General features: G+C 45.4%; 1 protein-coding gene across 1 annotated transcript in view; it reads right to left on the bottom strand.

The window, feature by feature from the left end:
* Window positions 1-1255: 1255 nt before the first annotated feature.
* Window positions 1256-14649, bottom strand: part of LOC125447247 (vesicular glutamate transporter 1) — a 91500-nt gene continuing 78106 nt past the window's right edge. Inside the window, exon 12 of the mRNA XM_048521515.2 lies at window positions 1256-11894. Within this exon, the coding sequence (XP_048377472.1) occupies window positions 11571-11894 (324 nt within the window). The 3' untranslated portion in view covers window positions 1256-11570. The remainder of the gene's footprint in view (window positions 11895-14649) is intronic.

Below are 14649 nucleotides of genomic sequence, written 5' to 3'. Positions count from 1 at the left end.
GACAGAACAGTAACTTAGAACAGTGATAACAAAGTGTGAAGCTGGATGAACACAGCAGGCCAAGCTGCATCTTAGGAGCACAAAAGCTGACATTTTGGGCCTAGGTCCTTCATCAGTGATGTCTACTGCAAGATCACCATGTGTATAATGTTTATAAATAGTTTGAAGAGACACATTGAGGTCTGGTCTGATCAGACAAACGCATATTAAAACAGTTTGAACTTCTTTTTAATGAAAAGGACACAATATATCCCTCTCCCCACCCTTCTCTGCCCTCTTCCCTCTGAGGTGTCTCCCCTTCTTTCTCGCCCTTTCCTTCCAGGTTATATAGAAGAGGTCGTGGAAGATCTACTGCATTGCCTTGCCAGACCTTACTGGTGAGCGAGAGAAAGGCTTTGCGTGCTTTCAGTCGAACAGAAAGCCAGCTCTCACTTCCCCCTGTCGAGGCACAGATGGTCTATCTTATGCAGGTTATCCTGCCAGTCCTATCAAGGGCAGCAGGCTTGTGTCAGAGTCTGGCCTGGGGCTGCAGTAGACGGAGCGGGAGAGTGGTTGGAGATGTGGAGGGAGCACTGTGGCATGTCGGGAAGTGTAAATGTTGACTCACGGCACTCGTGATGTCAGAGCCCAGCTGTTCCCTACATCTCTGTGGACTCTGAGAGAACAGTAAGCCCTGTTTAAACAGAAGGAAGACTTACGGCAGGGCTTCTTCCAAAGGAAGATTTAAACGACTGACTTAAAAAAAATGAGTTCAACAACATAATTAGAACTTCGTTCATTTCAAGTTGAGAATTTTGTTTCTGATTTACTGAGCAATTATTCTCATCATTGACCCCCACCTTGCCAGGTCAGAGAGTCATACAGTGTGGAAACAGACCCTTCAGCCCAACTCATCCATGCAGACCAGGTTTCCTAATCCGAAGTAGTCCCATTTGGATGCCACTGGATCGTATCTCTCTGATCTTCCCTATTCATGTACACGTTCAAATGTCTTTTAAATGTTGTTATGTGAGACATCAAGTTGTTAAGGAGCAACACCTGTGAATGAAAATAAATTTATGTGGTAACATTTGCATGCATTCTTGTTCCTGGGTTCAACTCCTGGCTCATGAGAATTTGGCATTTTATGGGTCTAGGCGTTTCGGGCCTAGACCCTTCATCAGAAAAAGGATGAAGGGTCTAGGCCCAAAATGTAAGCTTTTGTGCTCCTAAGATGCTGCTTGGCCTGCTGTGTTCATCCAGTTCTACACTTTGCTATCTTGGATTCTCCAGCATCTGCAGTTCCCATTATCTCTTATTCTGTTCCCCTTTTTGGTAGGAATGATAAAGCACATTGCACAATTATTTTCTTTTTCTTTCACTTATTGCATACAATTTTTGTCCCCTTACTTGCGGAATGATGAAGTTGAACTGGAGACTGTTCAGAGGAGTCCACAAGATTGATTCCAGAGGTGAGGGTTTTGTCATAGGAAGAGCGATCGAGCAGTTTAGGCCCATATTCTCTAGAATTTTGAAGAATGTGAGGAGATCTAATTGAGGTGGGTGCGATACTGAAGGGAAGTGGCAAAGTAGACATGGAGAGGATGTTTCCTCATGTGGGGCAATCTAGAATGAGAGGTCATAGTTTTAGGATAAGGGATTGCAGAGTTTAAACTGAGATGAGGAAGAATCACTTCTCCCGAAGAGTCATGAATCTGTGGAATTCATTCCCTCAGAGTGCGGCGGATGCCGGGTCATTGAGTAAGTTTAAGGAGGAGGTAGACAGATTTTTAATTCAGTAATGGGTTACGAAGAGTAAGCGGGAAAGTTGAGTTGAGGTTAGCCGTGTTCATATTAAATGGAGGAGCAGCTTTGAGGGGCTGAATTACTGACCCCTGGGTTCACTGGACACAAGTATTGCCATCAAGGCCAGAACTCGTTGCCCTTGACCTGATGTAGCTTGCCCAAACACATTGCTGTGGGTCAGGAGTCACACGTAGGCCAGCAGATTTCCTTCCCTGAAGAAACATTAGTCAACCTGATATCTTTTTACAACATTTGTTGATAATTACTACAGTCACCATTATTGAGACTGGCTTTTTACTCCAAAGTTATGGATTTAAAACCCACTATGCCGTGGAAGGGTTTCAACCATTTTCTTCAGAGGATTCGATTTATCTCTTCTTCAGAGGATTCGCCTGGGGGCTAATGTCAATAGCCCTAGTGACTTTACTACCAGGCCTCACTCTCACCATCTATGCGTCAGCTCTGAGTCTGAGTGGTCATTGCATGAGAATGGATTTGGGTGCGACGACTCCCACAGTTGAGCAGACTGCTGGCACTTGCTGGCCTGCTCAGATGTCAAGGTCAGTCACTCAGTTGAGGTAACAGAGAGTTCTGTTGAGCTCCACCATCACTTTATGTGACTGACTGCATCTCTGTTGATTCAGCCCCCACAGACTGAGAGGCTTGGTAACCCCTCTCACATTACCGTACCGTTCCTGACATTAATGCATCTCCCTGCAATGTTGAGTACAGTTACTCCTCCCAACATCATGTCTCTTCTGCCTCGCCCCTGTCCTTGCATCTTCATGTGGAAAACAAAAGCACAAACATGAACAGGGAGGTTGAAAGAATGAAAAGTTATCTTGCAGAGCAACTCCCGACAAGCTTTGTCACGAAACAGTTGCTTAATAATTAAGCTGAGGTTAATAAGCCTGGTGTAACGACAGCTTTATTCACTGCGCAGCTGGGACAACAAGCCTGACTTTGACCTTTGAACTCTAGGCGCATGTCGGAAACGTACATCAGGGACAGCAGAGGAGGCTCCTTTGATGTCCAACTCATGTTGCAGCCCCATTTGTATACATGGGGCCATCAGGCATCTCTGTGATTTGATTAATACATAATATGGAGCCCCTCATCAATTGTCAGTGTAATTACTGCTGTCATTGACCACTTGGGAACTCTGGAGTCTTGACCCTGGGCCTACATTCTAGGAACAAAGAGGAATTCATCGAAATTTATTGCTCTTCACGCCTTGTAATATGGGAAATTGCATTAAAATGTCTTGTTGCAGGTCTAAGCCGATTGAATTACTTATCCTCCAGGCCCTATTAAATCTTTTCTTAAGCAAGATCTGCCCACTTTCTCTCTTGCAGGGCTTCTGCCAAAGGAACATCTAAATGACTGACATTTTTTTAAAAAAATGAGTTCAACAACGTAATTAGAACTTTGGTTATTTCAACTTCGAGAATTTTGTGTGTCTTTGTTTTTGTTTTGCTGAACAATTATTTTCACTGCTGAGCCCACCTTGACAGGTCAGGCATTGATACAACATGGAAACAGACCCTTCAGCCCAACTCATCCATGCAGACCAGGTTTCCTAATCCGAAGTAGTCCCATTTGGATGCAACTGGATCCTATCTCTCTGATCTTTCCTATTCATGTTCACGTTCAAATGTCTTTTAAATGTTGTTATGTGAGACATCAGGTTGTTAAGGAGCAATCCCTGTGAAAGAAAATAAATTCATGTGGTAACATTTGCATGCATTCTTGTTCCTGGGTTCAGCTCCTGGCTTAAGAGAATTTGGCATTTTATGGGTGAGTTAACTGGAATGACTGGTTTGCAATGCAGGGTGACCCTAGTCAGTGCGTTGAGTATAGGCGCGGCGAGGTTATGTGTGGCTGTACAGGACATTGGTGAGGCCATTTTTAGAATTCTGTGTTCAATTCCGGTCAATTCAGGGCAGGACTTATAACCTTAATGGAAGGTTCCAAAATGTCCTTGCGTGGCATGTTCATAGTCCCTGGAAGATGAAGTCACAGATACACAGGCTGGTGAAGAAGGCGTTTGTCATGGTTGCCTTCATTCATCAGCATGTTGAGTATAAGAGTTGGGAGGTCATGCTGCAGCTGTAAAGGACATTGGTCAGGCCACTTTTGGAATACTGCATTCAATTCTGGTCTCCCTGCTATAGGAAGGATGTTGTGAAACTTGAAGGTGTTTGGAAAAGATTGACAAGGATGTTGCTCAGGGTGGAATGGTTTGGGCTACAGGGAGAGGCTGAATAAGCTGGAGCTATTTTCCCTGGAGTGTCAGGAGTTGAGGGGTGACCTTACAGAGGTTTGTAAAATCATGAGGGACATGGATAGGATGAATTGCCAAGGTCTTTTCCCCCGGAGTGGGGGGAGTCCAAAACTAGAGGGCATATGTTTAAGGTGAGAGGGAAAGATTTAAAAAGGACCTAAGGGGCAACTTTTTCATGCAGAGGGTGGTGCGTGTATGGAATGAGCTGCCAGAGGCTGGTACAATTTCAACATTTAAAAGGCATCTAGATGGGAATATGAATAGAAAGGGTTTAGAGGGATATGGGCCAAATATTGGCAAATGGGATTAGATTAATCAAGGTCAGTGTGGATGAATTGGACTAAAGTGTCTGTTCTGTGCTGGACATCTCTATGACTGTATGGCTGAATGACTTTTGTTCTCAACCTCTCCCCTCGCTTTGGGCATGGTGATTTTCAGATTAAACCACGAACAGTCATCCTGCTGTAACGGTTTGGTAAGACTAAATTGACTTTACCCTTTCATTGCATGTTAAGGTGTGCATAATAGCCCATCTGATGTTAGGTCCTGTTGTTAGAATGTTCTGGATTAATTGTGTCCAGCAGAGTGACAGAATACATATATTTGACACTAATTGTTACAACAACCTCAAAAGATTCTGTCCGCGTTTCTCATCCACTCTCAGGAAAATTCCAACCCCCTCTCAAGATCCTTCTTATACTTGTTCCACTATGTAGAATTCCAATGTCTAACCACTTTCCTGCCCATTAAATTCCAATGGACCAATCTGCCCTTCCAGAGTCCCAGGCTGAACCCCAGAGTTAGGCATTAGGCCGAAAACTGAGGATGTCTCCAGGCCACCCTTGGGCCTAATGTGAGTGATCTAACCCCTGAGACAAACCAGAGATAACAGTTTGGAGCTGGAGGAACATAACAGGCCAGGCAGCATCAGACGTTTCAGGTCAGGTCCCTTCTTCAGAAAACCAGCTCTTCTGGCCACTGATGGAAGTCCACAAGCAGAAGCTTAACCTGACCAGTTTGATCATTCCGAGGAGACAATAAAATGATCTGTGCTTAGTATGGATTTTTTGAAACTCCCGCCGGCAAACCCACTAAGCGCTTTCAGTCAGCAGGGGACCTTGGGGTAACTTGTTTCACAGGTAACATGGCAGAATGGCCAGTCCGTCACATGAAATCATAACAATTAGCAGCAAACATACATAGCTATTTGGCCCATTGAGACTGTTCTGCCATTCAATAAGATCATGTCCTGATTGTAACCTTGGCAGTGCTTTCTTGCCTGTCTCCATGACTTGTCAGTCAGAAATCGAACTCAGCCAAGAATACATTTAATGACCAAGCCTCCACTGCTGTCTGAGGAAGAGGATTCCTCAGTCAAATGACACTTTCAGAGAAGATTTCCACCTCGACTCCTATCCAATGGTAGACCCTTTATCTACAGACTGTGCTAATCTAGTTTTAGTCTCCCCAAAACAGGGAAGACCCTTAGTTATAATTAGTCAAGATTTTGTATCTCTCAATAAGATTGCCTTTCGTTGATCTAAACTCCAATGAGTGTAGGTCCAATCTCACCCCCAAAATGCACTGCTGACGGTGGTAGTCGAGTCAGATACATTAGGGACATTTAAGCGACTCTTGGATAGACACATGGATGACAGATAAATGAAGGGTATGCAGGGTACTTTGTTCTGAAAGTAGGATAATAGATTGGCACAACATTGTGGGCTGATGGGCCTGTACTGTGCTGAGATAATAGGAACTGCAGATGCTGGAGAATCCGAGATAACAAGGTGTAGAGCTGGATGAACACAGCAGGCCTAGCAGCATCTTAGGAGCAGGAAAGCTGACTGTACTGTTCTATGCTCAAGTCCTTCCATCCTAGGAGTCAGTTGAGTGAGCCTTCTTGGAAGGTTTCTGAAGCAGTGATATCTCTTCAGAGACGGAAACTGTGCACAGCACTTTAGGTGCGGTCTCACCAAATGTCCTCACTGTTTCCACTTCATTAAGTGGTAAACATTTGGACAACCCTGCATACAGTCAAGAATCCAGATTCTGATGGAGAGGATTATGTGTCAACATGAAATGAGTCCTGGGAACTAATGAATATATCTCCATTCTTTTATCAATTTTTCTGTGCCTGATTTTCCAAACTTAAAAGTGTGGAAAAGAAATCACTACCCAACATTGGAGAGGAATGAGAGAAGGCATATACAGGCATAACTGAGGGGTTTTTTTATGGACATATGGCTTCGCAATCCCATCTTTTATGCACTTCCTCTGAATATCACCTTAATCTTTACTGCTTTTCACAACATGCTCTAGTGATGTTGAATGACATCTGAGAAACAATCATGAAAACATTACTTTTTAAGTAGTTTCCTTGTGCGATATTTTTATTCAATTTTCTTTGCGATGGTTTGTGAATAACAAAGGTATTATAATCGGCTACGGGGGACGTGTGATGTGGGAGAAGGGGTGGGGGAGGGATTTGGTGGGTGCAAAGCGGCAGACACAGAACAATGACATTTCAGCTGAGGCCAAAATACAATGAGGAGGGTGAAGAGGGAGGAGGGTAGCAGTGAACCAGGATTCTGTTTCTAATACGATCAGAAGGAGACCATTCGGCTCTTTGAGCCTGTTCCTATACTGAATCGGTTCTCAGCTGATCTGAATCTCAATTCCATTTAACCTGACTTTGTTCAATTAAAATCCTGAACTGGAATAAACATTTATGATTTGTTTTGAGATAGCAAAGTGTGGAGCTGGATGAACACAGCAGGCCAAGCAGCATCGTATGAGCACAAAAGCTGATGTTTCGTGCCTAGACCCTTCATCAGTTCCCATTATCTATGATTTGTTTTGATACCACTAGGTGATGGCATTTGTTGGCAGATTGGTTGGGATGGTAGCTGGTGGTATACTCTACTAATAGGCAGTTTGAATTCCTTTTATGTTTATTGCTTTGCTTCTCACACTGTCCCATATTGTTCTCTTGTTACATTTCCCCCTTTGTATGTTCTTCTCCTTCACTGTCGAACATTTTGTTCGATCTTCTTCGATGTGAGTTTTATTCCCTTGGTTTAGGTGTTTCAAGCTGACTTTCTGGGCTCTTGTTACTTTGGAGAATGGGATGTTTGCTTCTCTGAGGAACTTCTGAAAAACTCCTTGACTTGTTTTGTTTTATTTGTTTCATTGGATTTGGCCGTTGCTAGCTGGGCCAGCATTCAATGTCCATCTCTCATTACCCAGAGGCCACTTAATGATCAGCCATATTGCCGAGGGTCTGGAGTCACACATAGGCTACAGAATGTAAGGATGGTTGATTTCTTTCCCTAAAGGGAACTAGTGATCCTGATGGGATTTTTTCGCACAATCAACAACAGTTTCATGGTTATCATTGTGCTAACTTTTTAAATACCGATCTTAGCGAATTCAAATTTCACCATCGACCACGTTGGATTCAATCAATGTTCCTCGAACATTGACCTGGGGATCTGGTTCATGGATCCTGTGACATTACCTTTTTGCCATCACCACTGCTATTGCGACCGCCTCTCTAAGCTCCAGCTGATGACTTGCCTTTGTATTTGCACTTTGAGAAGCCAAACAATCTGACTTCATGCTTCTCTGGCACTTCTGACTATGGGTTGGGTCATTGGGCTGGGATCTGTGTGTGTGGGAATTCCACAAATATTACATGACATTAACCAGTCCCGCTGTAGTCTCTAGGTTAGTTTGACACCACCTTCTAAAAATCTGTAACCATCACCATCTTTAAGGACAAGGTCAACAGATTAATGGGAACATCACCCCTTCAAGTTGCTCTCTAAATCACACACCATCCTGACTTGGAAATATATTGCTGTTTCTTCACTGTCGCTGGGTAGGAGTCCTGGAAATCCCTTCCCAACAGCGTAATGGGTGCCCCAACAGCACATGGGCTGTAACGGTTCAAAAAGCAGCTCACCACTATCTTCTCAAGGGGCAATTAGGGATGGACATTACTGATGCTGGTCCAGCTAGTGACATCCATTTCCCGTGACAGAATTCATGAATAGTGTTCATATATCCTGGATAAAGTGACCACACTCACCAATACTTCCTTAGCTATGGAACATGTTGGAATATCCTGAGTCTATGAAGCAATATAGAGAAATGCCACTCCCCCCCCCCCAACTTGCCCCCTTCCCTGCACAATACAGCAGTTAGGTTTATTTCAAATGTTCTTGGATGGATCTGCCACATCTTATCCTCTACAAATGTGAAGTTACCTAAAACTCTGCCTTGTCTTAACTTACACTGATCCCTGTTTACTTCTCACTGACAGTGCTCACTGGCTTACTTTAGCTCAATCTCAAGCAATGTTTTGATTTTGAAGTTGTTTTTATTCATTCACAGGATGTGGATGGCCCTGGCCAGGCCAGCATTCATTGCCTATCCCCAATTGCCCAAAGGGCAGTTGAGAGTCAGCCATATTGCTTAGGTTCTGGAGTCACATGCAGGCCAGGCCAGGTGAGGATGGCAGGTTTCCTTCCCTGAAGGACATTAGTGAACCCTTGCCAATCTTGTTTCCGAATTGCTTCATGTCCTCATCTCTCCCTGATTCTGTAATCTCTCTCCAGCCTACAAACCTACAAGATATCTGCACTCCTAAAATTCCAACCTCCCAACTTCTCGGATTTTAATTGCTCCACCCTTTGTAACTGCAGGTGCCTGGGCCATATGTTCTGGAATCCTCACCCAAACATCTCCACCTTGTGTTACCCCATTAAGACATTTCTTAAAGTCTACCTCTTTGACCAAGCTATTTGCACATCTGACTTAATCTCCTGAAGAGGCTCAGCATCATACTCGTTTTACAACACTCCTGCTTTTAAGGGACCTGCAAATAAGTGGAAGGTGCCATATAAAAACAAGTTGTTATACAGTGGCATGGTGAGGTGATAGGCAGGAGCCTCTGTTTGGAAGTCTGTTAGACACTGTGGCATGATGAGGGATAATAGAAATCATTGAATCCCTACTGTGTGAAAGCAAATCATTTGGCCCACTGAGTCCACACTGATCCTTATCTCCTCCTATGCCTGTAAGCCCACTTTTCCCATGGCTAATCCTCCTAGTCTACACATACCTGGAAACTAGGGGCAATTTAGCATGGCCAATCTACCCAACTTGCACATCTTTGGACTGTGGGAGGAAACCTGCACAGATTGTCACCTGAGGCTGGAATTGAACCTGTGTTCCCATTGCTGTGACGCAACTGCACTAAACCACTCAGCCACCATGTCATTTATTGGAAGATCCTAGTTCTAACACTGGAGGCAGCACTGGGACTGATTCACTGGAGGGGTCAGTGACAGTGACGTCTCATGCCTAGTCTGGAACATGGATCACACAGGAGATTTACATTGTGGTCATTCAGTATTTTAGAGATTAGCCTCTTAATGTGGGAGGAGGCAGAGTTATGGAGTCGGGTATCCATGGGGGGAGTGACAGAACCTAAATGAAAAGGAACAAATGTACACAAATGTACAGTCATATACATACACTCTCAACGTCCTTGCCCATTATAATATCAAATTGCAAGGGAAATTTGGTCCCCAGTATTGGCCCCCAGGTACTTGGTGGTATCAGTCAATCAGCAGCTATCAGTTCAACTCAAATTCCCTCCCCAGCAAAACAGTGGGTGTACCTACATTGGCCTGAAGGTCACATCTATCTTCCCACATCCCATGAAAGATTAACAGAGAGATCTCCTCCGTAGCACAGCACGATCTCCTTCCCTGCCACGGTGTTAGGAGAAAGGGGAGAAAACTGGTGGACAGTGTAACATGCGTACATAGTGCTGTTCCTTTCATCTCTCTGTGAATGTAAAAACAGCTGGGCTGTCTGCTCAGTGAAGTTTCCCAAACCTTTACTTTGTGAGAAAACAAATTACCATTGCTTCCACAACAGCACTGTGGGGTTGTACATGGTCTGCTGTGGTTCGAGTACAGGAGCCTCCCCACTACATTCTCAAGGGTACTAAAGGGGTAGGCAGCAAATGACAGACTGGCCCGTGCTCTTTGAACACATGTGAATAAAAAACAGAGGAGGAAACCATAGCATTAGCCACAATGGACAGGGCAGCAAGTGTGGGTCTTGGAGAGCCCAGTTTCCCTTGTAAGGGGAGGTCACAGTGGGTTTCAGGGGATGGGGTGGGCAAAGAAACCATAAACTCCACTTCACCACGTGCCCTCATTTCTAGAGGGAGTGGGGGGAATGGAGTGTCCTTAGTTGGTAGGTGTGCTGGCAGTGTTGCTTGTGAATCAGCTTTGATTGCTCTATCTCCATTGTCACAACTACCTGGGAGATACATCAGGGCTCACTCACTGGGGTGCAGGAGAACTCGGGCTGGGGGCAGGTCCTCTGCGCTTTTTTAAAAAAAATTCACTCATAGGATGTGGGCTGCACTTCTGCAGATCCCTAATTACCCAGAGGGCATTTAAGAATCAACCACATTGCTGTGGGCCTGGAGTCAGACGAGGTAAAGATGACAGATTTCCTTCCTTAAAGGGCATTAGCGAGCGGATTTTTCCAACAGTTTCCTGGTCATCATTAGACTTTTTGTTTTTTAAGAAATCAAATTCAAATCCACCATTTTGAATGTGGACCCCAGAGCATTACCTAGATCACTAGGCTAATAGGCGAACAGCAATATCACTATGTCACCATCTTCCAGTTTCTCAACCTGTGTAAACACACACCCCCTCACACACAGTCACATACACCCACCTTGCTTGGGATGCAAAGTAAGGTGGAGTTCCGCCATTAAACATTTGATTTGAGCGAGACTGTGTGATTTCTGTCCCTGCCTCTTGCTTAACACCATCCCTCCTTTTGCAATCGGTAATCCCTGTCCTCTTCCACCTCCCACCCAGAACAACGAAGGGAATTAAATACAGGGGAGAAGCAGTTAGGACAGGAAGTGGTATGTTATGAATTGAAGGAGAGAGACAAACAAAGTTTTCAGTTGAATGTGGCCTGGCATGTTAATAAGGAACAAATTACTTCCACCACCCGTCTTTCTTGGATAACAAGGTGTGGAGCTGGATGAACACAGCAGGCCAAGCAGCATCAGAGGAGCAGAAAAGCTGACGTTTCGGGCCTAGACCCTTCTTCAGCAGTCTTTCTTGGCTGTGCAAACACACACACACACACACACACACACACACACACACACACACACACACACACACACACACACACACACACACACATACACACACACACACAAAGTCATTGGAATAGAGGGCCTTTCAAACCTTACATGGGGTGAAAAATAAGGTGAAGTTCCCCTTTAAACAATTGGCTATTTATATACATTAGTTTCTACCATGCCTCCTCCACAAGACTCAATGCCCGCGGAAGTATCAGTTGATGATGGGGAGGGGAGGGGGGCTTGGTGTATTATTGTGCGCGAGCTGTGTCTCCCCACCCCAAAGCCCTTGGACCCAGCCCCAGCTCAGGATAAGTCTCTGTCTTGGACACTGCCATACATGTAGGGATCTTTGCCCTGCTCCTGGACGAATTCCTCTTTCTTATCCCACTCGCTGGTCCATCCACCGTTGGTGATACTGGTGGTACCCGTGGTACCGTAGCTCCCGTAGCCATCCTCCACCTCGGCCGCCAGCTCGTCTTCGTACATGAAGCCGCATTTCTCGTCGCTGAGCTCCTCGGGTTCTGCCCAAGGCTGCTTCTCCCCCGACGCGAAGATGCCGTAGAATATCACCCCGGCGTAGTGAACCAGGGAGGCGATCAGGAAGACGTACTGCCACTCTTCGCGGGTCTTTTTGTGTCGCAGGGGCCAGCGTGTCAAAGAGAGAGAGAGAGAGAGGGAGAGAAAATAATCAAACACAATGGCTCATTAGAAAAGGCTCAGAAAAGAACCTGGCAGACTGCCACGGTGGGACACTTCGGCCGAGAAATTAACCACGTCAAACAACAGATGGGAGAGGGTTAAAACATAATCACTAGAATTGTGGAATCCCCACTGTGCAGAAGCAGGCCATTCGGCCCATCGAGTAAGAGCATCCCACCCAGACCCCACCCTCTCCTACCCTCTCCCTGCATTCTTCATGGCCAATCCACCCTAACCTGCACACTGGGGCAATTTAGCATTCCAATCCACCCGAACCTGCACATCCCTGCACACTATGGGGCAATTTAGCATGGCCAATCCACCCTAACCTGCACATCTTTGGGCTGTGGGAGGAAACAGGAGCACGCGGAGGAGACCCACGCAGACATGGGGAGAACGTGCAAACTCCACTCAAGGGTGGAATCGAACGTGGGGGGGAGGTCCCAGGGTAGGAATAGGCAATGTCAACATTCTGCATTTTTTAGTATAACAGTGAATGTTGTGGACCGACAGAGTCCTCTCATGAATGCTGGAGGTTACTTTTACAAAGATCCTTTCAGAGCATGTGAGCCTGGCTGGCTAGGCCCCTAGTTAACCTGCTGAAGTGGGTGTTTCACTGCTGTCTTGAACCGCGATAATCTGTGAGGTATCAGGATACCTACATACAGCACTGTTAAGGAGGGAGATCTAGGATTTTGACACAGTGAAGCTGAAGGCCCAGTGCTAAGTCAGGATGGTCTGTGGCTCACAGGGGAACTTGCAGGGGGCTGGGGAGGGGGTGTTGGTGGTGGTGGGGAATGGTGGTATCCCCATGTATTAGTTATCTGTGTCCTTCTTGGTAGTAAAGATGGCAGGTTGATTTAACCTGGGCACTTGACCTTGTGTTTTGGAAATTTAACATTGATGGTCATTGCATGGACTCCCTCAGGACTTTGGGAGGCTCAGGCAGAGGTAGGGAGATGAGATTTGCAAACTCCACGAGATTCCCTAGGCTGTATTACTCCCTCCGCCTGTGGGCCAGAAGTGAGCAGGTGTGCTTTCCCAAGGCCTTTCAGTATAGTGTGCCCCTGCCCCCCCGCCAAAAACAGGACTCTATTCCTCGGCGTGTGCCCTCAAGCGGCTTCAAGCCTGTAGCTTCCTTCCATTGATTTCACCTCCCCACCCAGACTTACCCTGCAGTGCAGAGACACATGGGAACACCACCATCTCCAAGGCACGCACTGCCCTGACTTGGAGACATGAGACCATCCCCGAATTGCCAGTGAGGAGGGGTGATAAAACCTGGGAACTCTCCCTTTAACAACGCTTGAGTTGGGAGTTGGAATACTATTCTCTATGGACTGCTGTGGTTCACGAACATAGACCTGCAAATTGACAGGCCGAATAGCCTACCTGTTCTCCTACATCTTATGGATCTAATGGCTGAGATTGATAGGTTTTTAATCAAAGAATCAGGGGTTATAGGGTAAAGGAAGGAAAGTGGAGTTGAGGATTGTCGGATCAGCCATGGGTGCATTGAATGGCAGCGTGGACTCAGTGGGATGAATGGAGTACTTATGTCCTTAATGGTCTTAGCACCTTTCCAAGAATAAGAACAAATGATAGGAATAGAGGGAGGCCATTCAGTCCATTTGGCCTGTTCTGTCATTCAATGAGTTCATGACTTATCAAGAATGCCATTTTATCCAATCACCTTTGCCCTATAACCTCTTAATACCACAAAAAAACTATCTATCTCAGATACAAAACTAACAATTGTTTGAGTTATCAATTGCTATGTGTTCTAAGGAGTGGCAAATGGAGTTAATTTAGATAAATGCGAGGTGCTACGTTTTGGAAAGGCAAATCAGGGCAGGACTTATACAATTATTAGTAAGGTCCTGGGGAGTGTTGCTGAACAAAAAGATCTTGAAGTGCAGGTTTATATTACCTTGAAGGTGGAGTCACAGGTAGATGGGGTAGTGAAGAAAGTGTTTAGCACGCTTGCCTTTATTGGTCAGTGCATTGACTATAGGAGTTGGGAGGGAGGTCATGTTGCAGCTGTATGGGACCTTGGTTTGGCCAATTTTGGAATACTGTGTTCAGTTCTGGTCTTTCCTCTGTAGGAAAGATGCTGTTAAATTTGAAAGGGTTCAGAAAAGATTTACAAGGATTTTGGAGGGCTTGAGCTATAGTGAGAGGCTGAATAGGCTGGGGCTATTTTCCCCAGAGCATTAGAGGCTGAGGGTTGACCATGTACAGGTTTATAAAATCATGAGGGGCATGGACAGAGTGAAGAGCCAAGGTCTTTTTCTGAGGGCAGGGAAGTCTAAAACTAGAAGGCATAGGTTCGAGGTGAGAGGGGAAAGATTTTAAAACGGGCCTAAGGGGCAACTTTTTCCCACAGAGGATGGTGTGTGTGTAGAATCAGCTGCCAGAGGAAGTGGTGGAGGCTGGTATGATAACAACATTTAACAGGCATCTGGATGGGTATATGAATACAAAATGTTTGAGGGGTATGGGTCAAACGCTGGCAAATGGGACTAGATTAATTTAGGAAATCTGGTCAGCATGGACGAGTTGAACCGAAGGGTCTCTTTTCGAGCTGAACAATTCTATGACTCTATGCCTCTATAAATGTCTGCCATTCTTTGTATGTTGAAGTGTTTCCATTTGGTCCTGTAAGGCCTGGCTGTAACCTTTA

The sequence above is a fragment of the Stegostoma tigrinum genome, chromosome 38, assembly GCF_030684315.1.
Source record: "Stegostoma tigrinum isolate sSteTig4 chromosome 38, sSteTig4.hap1, whole genome shotgun sequence".
In the NCBI taxonomy this organism is placed as follows: domain Eukaryota; kingdom Metazoa; phylum Chordata; class Chondrichthyes; order Orectolobiformes; family Stegostomatidae; genus Stegostoma; species Stegostoma tigrinum.
The sequence above is the reverse complement of the archived record's forward strand: the minus strand, read 5'-3'. Positions and strand labels throughout refer to the sequence as shown.